The sequence below is a fragment of the Narcine bancroftii genome, chromosome 1 (genome assembly GCF_036971445.1).
Source record: "Narcine bancroftii isolate sNarBan1 chromosome 1, sNarBan1.hap1, whole genome shotgun sequence".
Classification (NCBI taxonomy): domain Eukaryota; kingdom Metazoa; phylum Chordata; class Chondrichthyes; order Torpediniformes; family Narcinidae; genus Narcine; species Narcine bancroftii.
In genome coordinates, this window is record NC_091469.1 from 68,355,606 (window position 1) to 68,374,651 (window position 19,046).

The 19,046-nt window shown below is 44.6% G+C and overlaps 1 protein-coding gene across 4 annotated transcripts in view; it reads left to right on the top strand.

Moving 5' to 3' along the window:
• ptch1 (patched 1) overlaps positions 1-19,046 on the top strand; it is a 108,016-nt gene that overhangs the window by 76,946 nt on the left and 12,024 nt on the right. For all 4 annotated transcript variants that reach the window (XM_069929376.1, XM_069929366.1, XM_069929392.1 and 1 more), the window contains 5 exons: positions 3,173-3,315; positions 4,881-5,064; positions 9,388-9,668; positions 11,537-11,674; positions 12,837-12,979. In XM_069929376.1, coding sequence (XP_069785477.1) covers positions 3,173-3,315; positions 4,881-5,064; positions 9,388-9,668; positions 11,537-11,674; positions 12,837-12,979 — 889 coding nt within the window. The remainder of the gene's footprint in view (positions 1-3,172; positions 3,316-4,880; positions 5,065-9,387; positions 9,669-11,536; positions 11,675-12,836; positions 12,980-19,046) is intronic.

Sequence of the window (19,046 nt, forward strand, 5' to 3'; positions counted from 1 at the left end):
AAATACCATCCCTCAGAACACTTTCCATCAACTTACCCACCACAGACATCAGACTCACGGGCCTATAATTCCCAGGTTTACATTTGGACCCTTTCTTAAACAGCGGAACCACATGCGCCACCCTCCAATCCTTTGGCACTACCCCCGTGACCAGTGATATCCTAAATATCTCTGTTAATGGCCCCACTATCTGTCCACAAGCCTCCCTGAGTGTCCTTGGGAATATTTTGTCCGGTCTCGGAGATTTATCCACCTTTATCTTTTCCAACACAGCCATCACTACCTCCTCGGTTATCCTTGTATGGTTCATGACCTCCCCACTATTTTTCTTTACTTCAACTGGTTCAATATTTTTTTCCCTAGTGAATACTGAGGCAAAGAAATCATTCAAAATTTCCCCCATTTCCTCTGAGTTCTCACTCAGCCTACCTTCGCTATCTACAAGGGGTCCAATTTTATCCCTCACTAATCTTTTACTTTTAATGTACCTATAGAAACCCTTTGGATTTATCAAGGGAAAATTTTTTGAAGTATTAGTAAAGAATTAGATAATGAGACATTAAAAGTGTTAAAAAATTTGTTGCACAGGGGTATTAGTAAACCTGCTAGAAATGGATATGATGCATCCCAGGATATTGTGGGAAGAATAGGAAGAAATTGTGGAGGACTGATCTTAATCCACCAAAGCTCTTAACGTACAGAGATGTTGCTGAAGTGCTGGAGTGTATTACTTCAATCTCAGCTGTGGGAAGCTTTTTAGAAGTGTTGATCCAGAGTAGGAATCTTAGCTATCTGAATAAAAATTGATTAAAGCAAGCCAGCATGGATTTATTGACCACAAATTGCATTTAGCCATTTTAATAGGACTTTCTGATGAAGTGACAGGTAGAGTTGATGATGGTAATGCAGTCAATGTGACATCTATGGGCTTATAGAAGGCTATTGATGACATCCCACAATACAGGCTTATTAACAAATTTGAAACACAAGGCATGAAAGGGGCATTGATGATGTGGATGTAAAGTTAGTTAGGTAATAAACAAGATGGTGGTCATAGTGCATAATAGTTTTTCAGACTAGGGGAAGTGAATTGGTGGTGTTCTCCAAGGATCAGTGTTTGAGGCCTTTGCTTTTTAAGATTTGCATTCAGGATACACAGCTGACAAAATAGCGAAATGCAGAGAAATATGATGTGATGCATTTTGCTAAGAAGACTGAGAAGCAATGTAGAATGAAGAATGCTGTTCTAAAAAGTCTATAGGAATGGAGAGACTTCGGTTGTGTGTGCACAAATTATTGAAGGTGGTAGAGGAGGTTGCAAAATAAGGTGATGAGGCATACCCAGTATTAGACTTAATCAATGGGGGCATGGAGTATAAATCCAAGCAAATTATACTGAGCCTTTATAAACTACTGGTATTGTGGCCAATTATAGGAAGGGTGTGAAGGCATAAAAGAAGGTTCAGAAGGCATTTACGAGAATGGTTAGTGGGATAAGGGGCTATAGTTATAAACAAAAATTAGAAAGGCTGAGATTGATTTTTTTTTTCTGAATTTGATTGAAAGTATTGAAAATGGTATTGAATCTGTGGAGAGTGGTTAGAAGAAAGCTATTTTTTTTGATGGAAGATCCAAAGACTAGAGATCCCATTTACAAAATATAGGGGAAGAAAATACCATTTTTAAGGTAAGTTGTGGTTGAAATCTGGAATACACTGCATGAAGCTACAGTGGAAGTAGGTTGCATTTGGCCTTGAAAAGGGAATTGGTTGCAACTATGTTGGAGAAAGTTTTCAAGGCCATAGAGAAATAGGCAATGAACAGGTTTTCTGTAGAGAGTAGCACTGACATGATTGATGAAATGTCTTCCTTTTGTGCTATAACTATTCTGGACATTATAAATAGGTACATATCATTGTAGAAAGCTCCCCACCTCTCTTGCCCAACCCATACCATCCTGTCCAATTCTTCCACACCAACATTTTCTGTTATATGCATTGACTCTCAAGTTCTGTTAGTTGTGGTGTTTACATTTAGACATGTAGCACGATAATGGGCCATTTTGGCCCACAAGTCCGTACCACCCTATTTGTACCCCAGTATGCTTTGAATGGTGGGAAGAAACTGGATTCCCCAGAGAAAACACAAACACACACACATGGAGAGAACATAAAAACTCCTTACAGACGGCAGAGGATTCAAACCCCAGACCGGTCCCGATCACTGGCTCACCGCAACACCAACCATGCTGCCCCTATCATTCGAACTTTTGAATCTTTTCAAAATATTCCACCTCACACAGCAAGCCTCCTGAATGAAGAATTTTGATTAGAAACTAAAAATATTCATTATTACAAATACACTGTTGTATTTGAATACTGTTGTATTCATTATTTGCATCTCATGGTCATGCTGATTTATATTGCAGAACAGCTCCAAGCACAACAGTGCTTGAGTTTTTTTTATAGAGAAATAGTGAATTTGCAAACTATTCAATGCAGAAATTGCTGAAGGGACTCAAAGTCTAGCAATTTGTTTTTATTTCAGTATATGTAGAATATTGTGTCTCCATCACATAAACTACTCAGTCTCCTGGGCAATCTACAACCAAAACTATTTTATTTTATATCAGTAATGTAGCTTTCAGCAATTATTATTGCTAGATATTTAGGAATGTGAATTCTGACTAACCTTGTGTTGGGGGTATTTTCAATTGCCAGCTGCCAATTTCTGAAATCGTGTCAAATGCACAAGCATAACCCTCTTGGGAAATTTCCTATTGAATTTCTGGAGTAACATGAAGTGACATGGAAGTGGTTGTTGCCACATTTCATTCGATCCAAAAATGCATTTTCAATCTCATGAAGTTCTATGTTGATGATGGGTATGACTCTTTACAGATGCAAATGTCAGGTCTCACCATCTTCAACGAGAAGGCATACAAGCACATGGCAAATGTTTTTTTAATTTATATTTTACAAAAAATTACCTTTCCATTCATTTACAAAAAAAGTACAGGAAAATGTTTCACATTTTTACACGTCCACTTGTGATGTATCTGTGTGTGTGTGCTTTTCTCAGAATTCATTTCAGCTTCTTTGTGTGAAAATAACATGCTTCAGAATTGCAGCTAATTTGCCATTTCAAAGTGTTTCAACTTTTTGTTAATCAGGTCTTCAAGATACCTTTGACAGAGAATGGAAAGCTGGAAAGATTACTCACAACAATTACAAAAATGGGTCTGATGATGGTGTCCTGGCTTACAAGTTGCTAATTCAGACTGGCAATAGGCACAAACCAATTGACTTAAGTCAGGTAAGGGTTTACAACAAAACATCAGTTACTGGCTTTACTGGTGAGTGAGAAAAAAGCCGAATTTCCTTTGTCTTTTGAGTTGCTAAGAATGAAACCAAATTTCCTCAAACATTTATGTATCTTCAGTTATATATCTTTACCTTTGCTACATAAAGTACTTTGACCTGCTGAATTTCTCCAGCATTATGATTTTACTTAACCAGGGTGTCTGCAGACTTTTTTTGTTTTACTTCTTCAAACATTTTAGTGGCCCCTTTTGTTGTAATGTTTTGTTCTTAGACCATAAGAAATTTGAGCAGAATTAGGCCATTTGGCCCAAAAGGTCCACTCCGCCATTCAAATCATGGCTGATGTAAATTCTCCACATGGTTTCTGCACACATAGTTGGCCATGGCAATTTTTTTTTTAATTGTCTGCTTATTACAAATGTAAAGTCTCCGAGGAAATGGTGCTAAGTACCGAAAAAGCATTTAGGTTCTCTTTCTAGCCATTTGTCTATTCTTTTCCTTTTTTTTGGCAAAGTCCCATCAATAATGTTCTGAGAATAGTTCTGTTTATTCTCTACTTTCTGTGCCATATTCAAGGTGACAGTTTTACAGAGTACCGTGTTTAAAATTACCATGTGGTGCAAAACATGTTGTTTAACTGCAGGCTGCAGCATACCCGTTAACACTAAAAGAATTAAGGCACAAAATACTGATTTAGAGTTGTCCTGAATGGGCAACTCTAAATACAGTAGTTCATTCTTTACCAGGTGTAGCCTGTGGGACAAAGTGTTGGGACTGTAACTTCTGATGTAATTTCCTATGCCTGGGAGGGAGAAAAGTGTGCCATGCCCACAGGGGTTGCGAGCTGCGCTGCTTGGTTCCATATACAGCTGAAGACGTATAGTTGTTGAGTATCCTGTGGATTAATTGAATCCAGAGCTCGTGAATCAAATATTTTCAGTGTTCCTGTCATTCAAAGAAAAAAGTTAAAGCAGAGCATGACGAGCACACTTAAAAGAAAAACTTCAATTTTTGTATATTTCATTGAGCTTTTAATTTCCCACTCCAAAATGTGCAAATTTTGGCAACAGAAGCAGTTTTTTTTGACGCACAAGTCCATGCTGTTTTCTATCTGGGTTGAACACTCAAGAAGAATTCTCTGCAGGTGATCCAAGCAGGATTCTGCTTCTGCTTCTGTTTTTTGGCGTGGTGCATTATCAGAATGTACACAGGTCAGATGAAACAAGTGCAAGCAAAATTTGTACAGATGTTTTTTTTATTTTTATAGCTCTCCCCGATTTGCTGGGTGGCATTTCCTTTGGTGTTAACAACAGAGGTTAACCATACACAGGCGTGCATAGGGACTCTTGCCAAATTTTCTTTTGTCGTGTGTGTGTGTGTAAGTGATATATTTTGGAGCTTAATTGAAGCAAAACTTGATTTTAATACATACCCTGTGATAACAAGGTTGTTTTATGTGAGGATTATGGCTGTTTGTCTTTTACCCTGTGACTGGGGGGAGGGGGGAATGGAAACAAAAGAAAAATACTGTGATCTAAGCAGTTTCTCATCCTGCAGTTGACTAAACAGCGATTGGTGAACGCTGGTGGAGTCATCAACCCCAATGCATTTTACATCTACCTGACTGCCTGGGTCAGTAATGACCCTGTGGCCTATGCAGCCTCTCAAGCGAATATTCGGCCGCATCCTCCAGAATGGGTTCACGACAAGGCAGACAATAGGCCAGAAACTGCACTTAGAAGTAAGTCTGATATTTATCCTTCCCATGTTTTGGATTTAATTTCATAACTTCAAATAGTTTATCTGGCCCACTGTGTGGTTGCAATTAAAGACCTTTTGAGGTGTTTTTTTAAATTTTATGGAAGTTTTTGTGTTAAATACATTATACTTTTATTATCAAACCCAAATGAAAACAACAAAAAAAAAATTGGGGTATCGTTGGAAAAAATCTTAATATGTTGTTTGACACTTGATTTTATCTCTCCATTATTATGTTGGGAGCATTGCACAATTTAAATGGTATGAGTGCATACGATGTCATTTGTTCACTCACCTGTCTTGAAATAACTCTTCCAATTAATGACCAAAAAGCCATAATGGGATAATAATCTGTGAAGTGATGATAATAGAAGGATAACTCTTAGCCAGGAATAATACTCATTCCTTCTTTGAAAAGTGTTACTATGCGTTTTAAAAATGTATATAAAACACGAAAAAGCTGGAAGCCTACAGCAGGACCAGCCGCATCTGTTGAGATAGCGACACGGTTGGTATTTCAGGCTGAAGATCCTTTGACAGCACTGGCAAAGAAAGCAAGCAAATTAGTTTTAAGTTGCACTGAAGATGTCAGAGGAGTGGATAGAATGAAGTGACCATCTCTCGTAGGGTGATGCAGATAGAGGTCATTTAATTGAAGGGTTAGTGGGGACAGTTGGAGAAAAAAAGGAATAAAATCTATTGACATGATCAAGGTAACATGAAAAGAATTGGAGACGTGCCCAGCAGCTCAAAATGCAAACTGAGAGAAAAAACTAAACCAATGTCATAGTTGGATAACTTAACAAGTTCAAGTACAGCTAGCCTGAAATTATAGAATTCTGTTTCGTGTCTGAAAGACTGCAATGTGCCCAAATCAAAGATGAGATGCTATTCCTTAAGCTTACATTGGGAGGCCACAAACGGAGATATCGAAGTGGAAATTAAAGTGGTAGACAATGGGGAAACTCCCAGCAGCTTTGTTTTATTTTTGTGATGACGTTCAGCGGAGATGGGAAATCAGTTTTGTATTTCTTTCACAAGACTAGGAATGCTGCACTCATTCAGAAATGCACCAAAGCAAACACTAGCTTTTGTAACTCACTGGAAAGGAGTTTGAATTTGCCATCTTAGCAGTGGAAATGCTTGCAACTAAGCCAACACTGAGAATATGAAACTTACAATTAAAATACCTGAAACATGTCTTACTACATTCATTTTATTTCTTAGAAAAGGGACAGGGACATGTATTGTTCCCTCCACAGATGGTAAAGACTGTTCCAGAACCATTAGTTAATGATGTGGTACTAATATCTGGGTTCTCACATACCTGTACCTTTATCATGATAATTCTGTGGAATATTAACCAGGAAGTGGAGGTGGGGGGGGGGGGGGGTCCCTTATCTCTCAAGAAGGGAGTTTAGATTGATTTAATTTTTATTCCAATTGACTGCTTGCGAGTTGAAGTTTTTAGTTTGCCAAGTGAGCTCCTGAAAATGTGATTGGTTAATAAAGTTTCACTATATTCCAAACCCTGGAGCCTGGTGGCCACCAGCCAAGTCTTGTCTTAATGAAAATTTATAGCTGAGATTATAATAGGGCAAATCATGTTTAGCAAGTCAGCTGAATGACCCTGCAGGGTCTGGAACACACAGCAGCACAAACTAAATGCTGGTTTTGTTGGGAGATTTTTTTTGGAAAGTCTTGTATTTAAAATGAAAAGGATTGTACTTAGTTTAAAAAAAACACTTCGACCTAAAAATGCAGAGATTTTTCATTTTGATTTTTAAAGGTTTAATTGTCATATTGTGTGATTAGAGTTTCAATCATTAGTTAAGTCTGATTATATATTTATTTTTTATGCCACGATGGCCACCCAGATATAATGTCTAATCTAGATTCAAATAGTGATTCTGCATACAAGAAACAAAATTATTTTTGAAATTTATGAATTTCTTTCAAATTTATTAATTAGATTAATAATGTGAGTCTAGATAAAATCAATGTTTTTCCTGGGAAGAAACTCCAGTATAATTTTGCAATGGATTGTAGCTCTTGGAGTGGAGGATTTGAATTTTATAGCACAGTGCTTTTAAATTGGAGACCAAATTATTCTACTCTTCTACTCTTTTGGGGGGGAAACGTAAAGGTTTCTTTAGTTAAAAGATTTTCCCTCTATGTTTTGCCAAAGTGAAAAATAAAGATTGCTACAAGAAAAATAGTGCAGCAATATAGAACTAATTATAAATGAATAATTGAAGGTGATGTAGTATACTTCCCCATATCTGAAAAGCATGGGACAGGACAGTTTTTGGTTATTGTGTTTTTTCAGTTAACGGAACAATGGTTTTAAGCAGGTTCAGTAGCAAAGGCAAAGGAGGAAAAACCCAACACCCAACCCCAACCAACCAATTTTCCCCTGCAGCCGTTGCAACCGTGTCTGCCTGTCCCGCATCGGACTTGTCAGCCACAAACGAGCCTGCAGCTGACGTGGACTTTTACCCCCTCCATAAATCTTCGTCCGCGAAGCCAAGCCAAAGAGTAGCATCAGCAGAATATTTAATATCAGCGGTTAAACAACAAAAAAAAACAGGTTTTTGAGCATGAAATAATGTTTAAAACGTACGAATAAACAACATGATCTCTGCTCACAAAATAAAATAAATGCAGCACGAGAAATTCACCTCGATGGCTTTGTCAAATGTTTCCTCAAGTGTCATCTGCCCCATTAACAAAATGGCCCCAACAGAGCGTCAGAGCCCCAATGGGCAAGTCGGGTAATTTTTGTTTCCAACTTGCAATGTCATGTCACTTCTGCAAAAAAAGTTCGGTTCACTTCACGGAATTTTGGATAAGGGTAAACCTACTGTATTGAAATTTGGCAGGAGTGCAATCAGACTGTGGTGGATTACTTGCTGTGATGCATCTGACTTTCCCTTCTAAATCAGCTATTGCCTGGTTTGTGTCCTGTTCAAAGTTCAAGTTTATGCCCATTCTCATTTTTCTCTTTTTTTTTCTAATTCGGTGTTCATTCTGTTACCGTAGGCACTAACATCAGTGGGGTACCACAGGGATCTGTACTGGGACCCCAGCTGTTCACAATTTACATTAATGATCTGGATGAGGGGATTGGATGTAATATCTCCAAATTTGCAGTTGACACTAAGCTAGGAGGGGTTGTGTGCACGGAAGAGGGGGTCAGGAAGCTCCAGTGTGATTTGGATAAATTGAGGGACTGGGCAGATACATGGCAAATGCACTACAATGTGGATAAATGTGAGGTTATCCACTTTGGTAATACAAACCGGAGGGCAGATTACTATTTGAATGGCAATAGATTAAGAGATGGGGAAGTGCAGAGAGACCTAAGGGTACTTGTACATCAGTCTCTGAAGGCGAGCATGCAGGTACAGCAGGCGGTTAAAAAGGCAAATGGTATGTTGGCCTTCATATCAAGAGGGTTTGAGTATAGGAACAAGGATACCTTACTGCAGCTGTACAGGGCCTTGGTGAGACCCCACCTGGAGTATTGTGTGCAGTTTTGGTCACCTTATCTAAGGAAGGATGTTCTTGCAATGGAGGGAGTGCAGAGGCGATTCACCAGGCTGATACCTGGAATGGGAGGAATGACTTATGAGGAAAGATTGCGCAAATTGGGATTGTACTCCCTGGAGTTTAGAAGATTGAGAGGGGATCTCATAGAGACCTATAAAATTCTGGCAGGACTGGACAGAATGGATGCAGATGGGATGTTTCCAATGGTGGGAAAATCCACAACCCGGGGCCAAGGTTTGAGGATAATAGGCAAACCATTTAGGACCGAGATGAGGAGGAATTTCTTGACCCAGAGGGTGGTGAATCTGTGGAATTCATTGCCACAGAGGGCAGTAGAGGCAGGTTCATTAAATCTATTTAAGAGGGAATTAGATCTATTTCTTCAGTATAAGGGTATTAAAGGTTACGGAGAGAAGGCGGGGACGGGGTACTGAACTTTAAGATCTGCCATGATCTCGTTGAATGGCGGAGCAGGCTCGAAGGGTCGAATGACCTACTCCTGCTCCTATCTCCTATCTTCTATGATTGTATAAGACTGACTTTTAGCAAACTTGGCACTGACTCGGGACTGAACATCGACCTGATCTGAATTGCAGGGATAGTATTTAATTGTGGGTTTAGAAAACTTTACTAACAATTCTGATTGACAATAGTAGAATAAATCCACTAATAAACAATTCTTGTTTGCACAATGCTGATAGCAATTAATGTGATTTTTTTTTTCTTTTACTATAAACTGTTTTCTTTTGTTTAGTTCCAGCTGCTGAGCCCATTGAATATGCCCAGTTTCCTTTCTACCTCAATGTACTGCGTGAAACATCAGACTTTGTGGAAGCTATTGAAAAAGTCAGAACTATCTGCAGCAATTTCACTAATCAAGGACTTGCCAGTTATCCAAATGGATACCCATTTCTCTTCTGGGAACAATATGTTGGGCTCCGGCATTGGCTGCTGCTGGCCATCAGTGTAGTCTTGGCTTGTACATTCCTTGTGTGTGCCCTTTTCCTCCTGAATCCATGGACTGCTGGGATAATTGTAAGTTTAGAAGGAGCTTTGTTACTACTGAATTCCTTTTGGTATAGCTCTTTAGTCGGGAAAGATTTTGTTTATGTCTGGGCCTTTGGTGGGGAATGCCTGTGACATAATTCGTGAGATGTTTATTCGGCTTGGAAAGATGACGATAGTGAATATTTAAGCAGTGGAAAGAAAAACTAAGAGTTAGTTTCAAGTTTAAGACTGAGTATGTCATCTAAAGAAATAAATGTGCTCTTGCTTTGACTAATTTTATGGTAAAAGAACATTTGGTGAAAGCATTAGAGGTTAATAATACCAGATGTGAACTAATTAACTGATACTGTCGCAAACTTTCTATGTTAGTGTTAGATGAATGGAAATGTTTAGTATGTAACACATTTAGATGGAATATTTGGTGATTTAAGATATTACTTGTAATTTCTTTTAGATCAAGTACTGCAGGTCTCTATTAAATTGGTTGCTCAGTGCATAAAATAAAAATGTCTTTCATTTAGTCTAATCATGCAAGTTCTTTGCAAATCTTACCAACTGTTTCTATTGGCATACATATTTTCTTTGTTTTACAGCAAAAAGTAAAATAAAGTGAGTTTCTCGCAAATTGTTTAATTTAAACTCAAACTAGACCAATAATTTTTCAGCAAATAGGCTCTAGTAACCTCACCCTTGTCAGCTGATGATAGTATTCTTGTCTTTGAATGCTCTGTGTCCGTGGAGATTCATCTTTACTTGCAAAGCACTTTGCAGATGGGTTTAAAATAATCCAGATTCATTTTTGAGCTTCTAAGGTTAGTTTTTTTTTGCCCCTACACAACACTGAAACTGCTTTTCTGCTACATCTGATGTAGTCTCCTTCCATATCCTTCACAATCTTGGATCATAACAGCAGAATTAGGCCATTTGGCACATTGCACCCTGGCTGATTTTACTATCCTTTTCAACCTCATTGTCCTGCCTAATCCCCATAACCTTTGATTCTCTACCTTGGTAATCAAGAACGTATCTGCCTCTGCCTTTAAATGTCCCCAATGACTTGGCCTCCACAGCTGTTTGCAGCAACTGTTATTGTTATCTTGTTGTTAATTTGTCACAAGTGATCACACCAACCTTCTTGCTTGCCTCTCTTCAGCCACTCGCAATTCCAACCTCCTCTATCTGATTGTAACCAGAGAAATTTGTGCAATGGCACCATGGTTATGGAACTTTGAAGACCTAGAAATCTTTGCTTCCCTATTCCTCATTTATATGCTGCATCATAGCAATAAAGGCGTACTGTACAAGAATATTCCAAATATGTCATGTGTATGCTGGCAACACCATTTCACAGACTATTTAACTCGTGGCTGAAATTCCAACTTCAAATTCTTTCCACCATCGAGTCCATCTCCGTAGTGATGCCTTTTTCAGATTCTACCTCCACCTATCTGCTGTTGAAACTAAACCATTTTTTAATGCTAGCAGACTTTTCATTAAAAGCTCAGCTCATCAATAAATTTGAGTCCAAACCCTGAACTTATAAAGTTCATTGGCCCACAGGCTTTTTTTTTCATTTTTAAAAAATTTAACTTGCCATTAGTTAAAAATATTGAATTGTAAGTTGGTAAATGAGGCACAGAGTTTGTTAAGTAAGCGGATTGCTTGCTGCCTCATGCAGAGAATCCTTTCTGGACCGGTCAAACCCCAAAATATGAGGCTTTAAATAACAGAAAAGTCTTTGCTGAATAGTTCCAATTTTATTTGAAAAACTTTTTTTCATTCTGAAGGATCCAGTAACAAATTTATATGTTTTCATTGTTGATGCATTCAATCAAATGGTGAAATTACCAGAGCAAGCTAATGCATTTTGATTTTTTTTTAAAAACCCCATTTAGGTATTAGTCCTAGCACTGATGACAGTCGAACTGTTTGGAATGATGGGCCTCATTGGGATAAAACTGAGTGCAGTTCCTGTCGTTATCCTCATTGCCTCTGTTGGAATTGGGGTGGAGTTTACTGTTCATGTTGCTTTGGTATATCTTTAATTTACTTGTTTTATTAAAATGAAAAGCAAAATATGTATATACCCTTTCTACAAACCACTCTGGGCAGCTATGTTCTCAGGATTTGAATTGCATAAAAATCATCTGAATTTTTTCTGAATGTGTAGAAATTTTAAAAGAAAGTTGGTGGATATTGCCTGACAAAAAAAAAGTTTGTGTTATTTTTGGGCAGTGAATTTGACTGTTTAATTTCAATGTGACCATGAAGTCACTCTCCTCCTGAATTAGACAAAAAGTTTTTCATATCAGTAAATATTTGGGGAAATGCCGGGAGGGAGTTCATTACAGTTTTTTTTTTAAAGTAAATGTTTTAATTAAAAGTCATGAAATAATGTCCACACTAACTAAAAGTTTAAATGCACGTTTTCATAGAAAGTAAAATCCTATTTCTGGTGAACAATGGTGCAAAATTAGTCTGGTGTGCTTGTTTGATGCTCCAAAAGTAAACGAGTCAAAGTATTAGAGGATCTTGACTGTTAACAGACATTTTCTGCAAAAGGATAGACATGGTTCGGGGGGTGGGGGTTATTTTGTGTAGTTTTCTGATGTAATATTGTAATTTTAATTTTTTTTTAAATTTTTCTTTAAATGTAATTCTCTATTGTATTCATGTTATAAAATTTTAAATAAAGTCTTCAAAAAAAAAGGATAGACATGGTTGAGAATGACCCTTCAAAAATTATTGTTCCAGTAGTTGAAGTAAAACAGCCAGGGACTATTACATCTAAATAATATTTATCTTGAGATGAGTTCAAGGAAAAATTAACATGATATAATTGAGAGGTCATTGATATGGATATCAGCTGCCATCTTACATTACAGTTCCAAAATGTCAAACATTTTTTTTGATGTAGTGTACAAAAGTTTTGTGTTGAATAGCCTCCTAAGTGTTAGTTGTAACTACTATGGAAGATTCATTTTTAAAAAAAACAAAGTTGTATAAATTCAATTTTTAGATTCTTGATCTTTGTTTTATTTAAAAAAAAATGTTTAAAAACATTTTACTTGGTGAGAATGTACTTAAAGCATTTAGTTCGTTAGTTATAATCATAGCAACTGCTGAGCCTTTGGGTAGAACTTGACAGACTTAATGTACTTCAATAAGAACTGCATTGATTTTTGTCATTCACAGGCTTTTTTAACTGCCATTGGAGATAAAAATCGGCGAGCAGTGCTTGCACTGGAGCTCATGTTTGCACCTGTGCTGGATGGGGCTGTGTCAACTCTTCTTGGAGTTCTCATGCTTGCTGGGTCTGAATTTGACTTCATTGTAAGGTAAGAAACTACTCATCTTCTTACTTAGTACCAGAAGTTCTGTGCTTCATTTGTGTTCATTTGAGCTGCATGGTCATCTCATTTTAAATTTTGTAATACTTTGCTGATAAAATGTACTTTTAAAATCATTTATAGGCTTTCTTAAACCAAATACAATTTGCAATTAACAATGTGTACATAATGGTTACTGTTTGGGAGTTATTTTGCCCCATTTACTGTTAATAATTGTACCAAATCTTTTGTGATTGATTCCAATCCACTGGGAATCTAGTTCTAGTCCTTCCTTCTTTCCTTCTGTGCTCCTGGTGAATTGAAGAGAATCCCGTATCCAGGGCCCCAATATCTTAAAAGGGAGCAAAGCAAATATCATCTAGTGAGCCAGATACTTTGTTTTTCCTTTGGCTTGGCTTCGTGGATGAAGATTTATGGAGGGGTAATGTCCACGTCAGCTGCAGGCTCGTTTGTGGCTGACAAGTCCGATGTGGGACAGGCAGACACAGTTGCAGCAGTTGCAAGGGAAAATTGGTTGGTTGGGGTTGGGTGTTGGGTTTTTCCTCCTTTGTCTTTTGTTAGTGAGGTGGGCTTTGCGGTCTTCTTCAAAGGAGGTTGCTGCCCGCCGAACTGTGAGGCGCCAAGATGCACGGTTTGAGGCGATATCGGCCCACTGGCGGTGGTCAATGTGGCAGGCACCAAGAGATTTCTTTAGGCAGTCCTTGTACCTCTTCTTTGGTGCACCTCTGTCTCGGTGGCCAGTGAAGAGCTCGCCATATAACACGATCTTGGGAAGGCGATGGTCCTCCATTCTGGAGACGTGACCTACCCAGCACAGCTGGATCTTCAGCAGCGTGGATTCGATGCTGTCTGCCTCTGCCATCTCGAGTACTTTGATGTTGGTGATGAAGTCGCTCCAATGAATGTTGAGGATGGGGCGGAGACGACGCTGGTGGAAGCGTTCTAGGAGCCGTAGGTGATGCCAGTAGAGGACCCATGATTCGGAGCCGAACAGGAGTGTGGGTATGACAACGGCTCTGTATACGCTAATCTTTGTGAGGTTTTTCAGTTGGTTGTTTTTCCAGACTCTTTTGTGTAGTCTTCCAAAGGCGCTATTTGCCTTGGCGAGTCTGTTGTCTATCTCGTTGTCGATCCTTGCATCCGATGAAATGGTGCAGCCGAGATAGGTAAACCGGTTGACCGTTTTGAGTTTAGTTCGCCCGATGGAGATGTGGGGGGGCGGCTGGTAGTCATGGTGGGGAGCTGGCTGATGGAGGACCTCAGTTTTCTTCAGGCTGACTTCCAGGCCAGACATTTTGGCAGTTTCCGCAAAACAGGACGTCAAGCGCTGAAGACCTGGCTCTGAATGGGCAACTAAAGCGGCATCGTCTGCAAAGAGTAGTTCACGGACAAGTTTCTCTTGTGTCTTGGTGTGAGCTTGCAGGCGCCTCAGATTGAAGAGAATGCCATCCGTGTGGTTCCGGATGTAAACAGCGTCTTCATTGTTGAGGTCTTTCATGGCTTGGTTCAGCATCATGCTGAAGAAGATTGAAAAGAGGGTTGGTGTACTACATCATTGGGAACTCCAAATAGTCATTATCTGAGTTTTGCTAGGGACTTGCTAGGGAGTGAGAAACTCTTCTAGTTATAAATTAAATTGATACTCCCATTATATTTTTCAGATTATTTATTTTAAGGAAAGTAGCCGGTTCAGATTTAGCTGCACCAGAATTTGGCTTGTTCTCTACATGTTTATAAGTGAAATATAAAATAAGCCCAGGATTTGGTTACAAAGCTGAGGATTAACCCAATATCAACTTTAGCTATATTGTCAAAATAGGGCAACCAATAAGTCAAATGATGATGTTGGCTTAACATTTGCATTATATTCAAAGCGAACAAACATTAAATATCTCCTTTGCATATACTAATATTGTTAGTGTGATTGTATTTACTGGTTTCCAGGGTGGGAACCTCATCCAGCTCTAGCCTTAGGGGCTGTTGAGGGAGCTGGAGCAGGGCGGAATCTTGGACTGAGCGGTTGGCACTGAAAAGAGATTGGAAGTGTTCTGACCATCGGTTGAGGATGGAGATCTTGTCGCTGAGGAGGACTTTGCCGTCTGAGCTGCGCAGCGGGCTTTGGGCTTGGGGTGAGGGGCCGTACACAGCCTTTAGAGCCTCGTAGAAACCCCTGAAGTCGCCAATGTCCGCGCTGAGCTGGGTTCGTTTGGCGAGGCTAGTCCACCACTCATTTTGGATCTCCCGGAGTTTGCGCTGAAGATGGCTGCATGCGCGACGGAAGGCTTGTTTCTTCTCTGGACAGGACGGCTTTGTAAGGTGAGCCTGGTGGGCAGCTCGCTTCTTTGCCAGCAGCTCCTGGATTTCCTGGCTGTTTTCGTCAAACCAGTCCTTGTTTTTCCTGGAGGAGAAGCCCAGTACCTCTTCAGTGGATTGCAGTATGGTAGTCTTCAACTGATCCCAGAGGGTTTCAGGGGACGGGTCCGTGAGGCGGATTGCATCGTCGAGCTTTGCTTTGAGGTTTGCCTGGAAGTTTCTTCTCGCTTCGTCTGACTGCAGGTTTCCAACATTGAACCTCTTTCTGGGGGCTTTATTGTTCCTGGGCTTTGGTTTGAAGTGAAGGTTGAGCTTGCAGCGAACCAGCCGGTGGTCAGTGTGGCATTCCGCGCTAGGCATGACCCTGGTGTGGAGCACATCTCGTTTGTCACTTTCTCGCACCAGGATGTAGTCCAGGAGGTGCCAGTGTTTGGATCGGGGATGCATCCAGGTGGTCTTAAGGCTGTCCCTCTGCTGAAAAAGGGTGTTTGTAATGACAAGCCGCTGTTCTGCGCAGAGCTCCAACAGGAGGCGCCCATTGTCGTTGCACTTGCCGACGCCATGCTTGCCCAGGATTCCTGGCCAGGTTTCTGAGTCTTTGCCGACACGAGCGTTGAAGTCGCCCAGGATGACAACCTTGTCGGCTGTAGGGGTGCGTTGGATGAGGTTGCGCAGGTCGGTGTAGAACTTGTCCTTTTCTGCTGGTTCCGCCTGGAGGGTTGGAGCATAGACACTGATGAGGGTGATGTGACGCTTGTTCTGAAGGGGGAGTCGCATGGACATGATTCGGTCCGAGAGGCCTGTCGGAAGGTTTTCGAGTTTGGAGGCAATGAAGCTCTTGACCATGAAGCCTACACCAGATAGGCGTCGTTCATCCGAAGGCTTGCCAGACCAGTAGAGTGTGTAGCCCGCGCCGCGTTCTTGGAGGCTGCCTACATCTGCCAGGCGGACTTCACTGAGAGCGGCTATGTCGATGTCAAGTCTGAGGAGTTCATGTGCAATGAGGGCAGACCGACGTTCAGGTCGGTGGCTGTCAGCCTTGTCTAGCATGGTTCTGATGTTCCAGCATGCTAGCTTGAGTTTGTGAGCATCTTTTGAGGGGGAAGGCTTGGAGGGAGAGGACGTGGAGGGGGAGGACGTGGAGGGGGAGGACGTGGAGGGGGAGGACGTGGAGGGGGAGGACGTGGAGGGGGAGGACGTGGAGGGGGAGGACGTGGAGGGGGAGGACGTGGAGGGGGAGGACGTGGAGGGGGAGGACGTGGAGGGGGAGGACGTGGAGGGGGAGGACGTGGAGGGGGAGGACGTGGAGGGGGAGGACGTGGAGGGGGAGGACGTGGAGGGGGAGGACGTGGAGGGGGAGGACGTGGAGGGGGAGGACGTGGAGGGGGAGGACGTGGAGGGGGAGGACGTGGAGGGGGAGGACGTGGAGGGGGAGGACGTGGAGGGGGAGGACGTGGAGGGGGAGGACGTGGAGGGGGAGGACGTGGAGGGGGAGGACGTGGAGGGGGAGGACGTGGAGGGGGAGGACGTGGAGGGGGAGGACGTGGAGGGGGAGGACGTGGAGGGGGAGGACGTGGAGGGGGAGGACGTGGAGGGGGAGGACGTGGAGGGGGAGGACGTGGAGGGGGAGGACGTGGAGGGGGAGGACGTGGAGGGGGAGGACGTGGAGGGGGAGGACGTGGAGGGGGAGGACGTGGAGGGGGAGGACGTGGAGGGGGAGGACGTGGAGGGGGAGGACGTGGAGGGGGAGGACGTGGAGGGGGAGGACGTGGAGGGGGAGGACGTGGAGGGGGAGGACGTGGAGGGGGAGGACGTGGAGGGGGAGGACGTGGAGGGGGAGGACGTGGAGGGGGAGGACGTGGAGGGGGAGGACGTGGAGGGGGAGGACGTGGAGGGGGAGGACGTGGAGGGGGAGGACGTGGAGGGGGAGGACGTGGAGGGGGAGGACGTGGAGGGGGAGGACGTGGAGGGGGAGGACGTGGAGGGGGAGGACGTGGAGGGGGAGGACGTGGAGGGGGAGGACGTGGAGGGGGAGGACGTGGAGGGGGAGGACGTGGAGGGGGAGGACGTGGAGGGGGAGGACGTGGAGGGGGAGGACGTGGAGGGGGAGGACGTGGAGGGGGAGGACGTGGAGGGGGAGGACGTGGAGGGGGAGGACGTGGAGGGGGAGGACGTGGAGGGGGAGGACGTGGAGGGGGAGGACGTGGAGGGGGAGGACGTGGAGGGGGAGGACGTGGAGGGGGAGGACGTGGAGGGGGAGGACGTGGAGGGGGAGGACGTGGAGGGGGAGGACGTGGAGGGGGAGGACGTGGAGGGGGAGGACGTGGAGGGGGAGGACGTGGAGGGGGAGGACGTGGAGGGGGAGGACGTGGAGGGGGAGGACGTGGAGGGGGAGGACGTGGAGGGGGAGGACGTGGAGGGGGAGGACGTGGAGGGGGAGGACGTGGAGGGGGAGGACGTGGAGGGGGAGGACGTGGAGGGGGAGGACGTGGAGGGGGAGGACGTGGAGGGGGAGGACGTGGAGGGGGAGGACGTGGAGGGGGAGGACGTGGAGGGGGAGGACGTGGAGGGGGAGGACGTGGAGGGGGAGGACGTGGAGGGGGAGGACGTGGAGGGGGAGGACGTGGAGGGGGAGGACGTGGAGGGGGAGGACGTGGAGGGGGAGGACGTGGAGGGGGAGGACGTGGAGGGGGAGGACGTGGAGGGGGAGGACGTGGAGGGGGAGGACGTGGAGGGGGAGGACGTGGAGGGGGAGGACGTGGAGGGGGAGGACGTGGAGGGGGAGGACGTGGAGGGGGAGGACGTGGAGGGGGAGGACGTGGAGGGGGAGGACGTGGAGGGGGAGGACGTGGAGGGGGAGGACGTGGAGGGGGAGGACGTGGAGGGGGAGGACGTGGAGGGGGAGGACGTGGAGGGGGAGGACGTGGAGGGGGAGGACGTGGAGGGGGAGGACGTGGAGGGGGAGGACGTGGAGGGGGAGGACGTGGAGGGGGAGGACGTGGAGGGGGAGGACGTGGAGGGGGAGGACGTGGAGGGGGAGGACGTGGAGGGGGAGGACGTGGAGGGGGAGGACGTGGAGGGGGAGGACGTGGAGGGGGAGGACGTGGAGGGGGAGGACGTGGAGGGGGAGGACGTGGAGGGGGAGGACGTGGAGGGGGAGGACGTGGAGGGGGAGGACGTGGAGGGGGAGGACGTGGAGGGGGAGGACGTGGAGGGGGAGGACGTGGAGGGGGAGGACGTGGAGGGGGAGGACGTGGAGGGGGAGGACGTGGAGGGGGAGGACGTGGAGGGGGAGGACGTGGAGGGGGAGGACGTGGAGGGGGAGGACGTGGAGGGGGAGGACGTGGAGGGGGAGGACGTGGAGGGGGAGGACGTGGAGGGGGAGGACGTGGAGGGGGAGGACGTGGAGGGGGAGGACGTGGAGGGGGAGGACGTGGAGGGGGAGGACGTGGAGGGGGAGGACGTGGAGGGGGAGGACGTGGAGGGGGAGGACGTGGAGGGGGAGGACGTGGAGGGGGAGGACGTGGAGGGGGAGGACGTGGAGGGGGAGGACGTGGAGGGGGAGGACGTGGAGGGGGAGGACGTGGAGGGGGAGGACGTGGAGGGGGAGGACGTGGAGGGGGAGGACGTGGAGGGGGAGGACGTGGAGGGGGAGGACGTGGAGGGGGAGGACGTGGAGGGGGAGGACGTGGAGGGGGAGGACGTGGAGGGGGAGGACGTGGAGGGGGAGGACGTGGAGGGG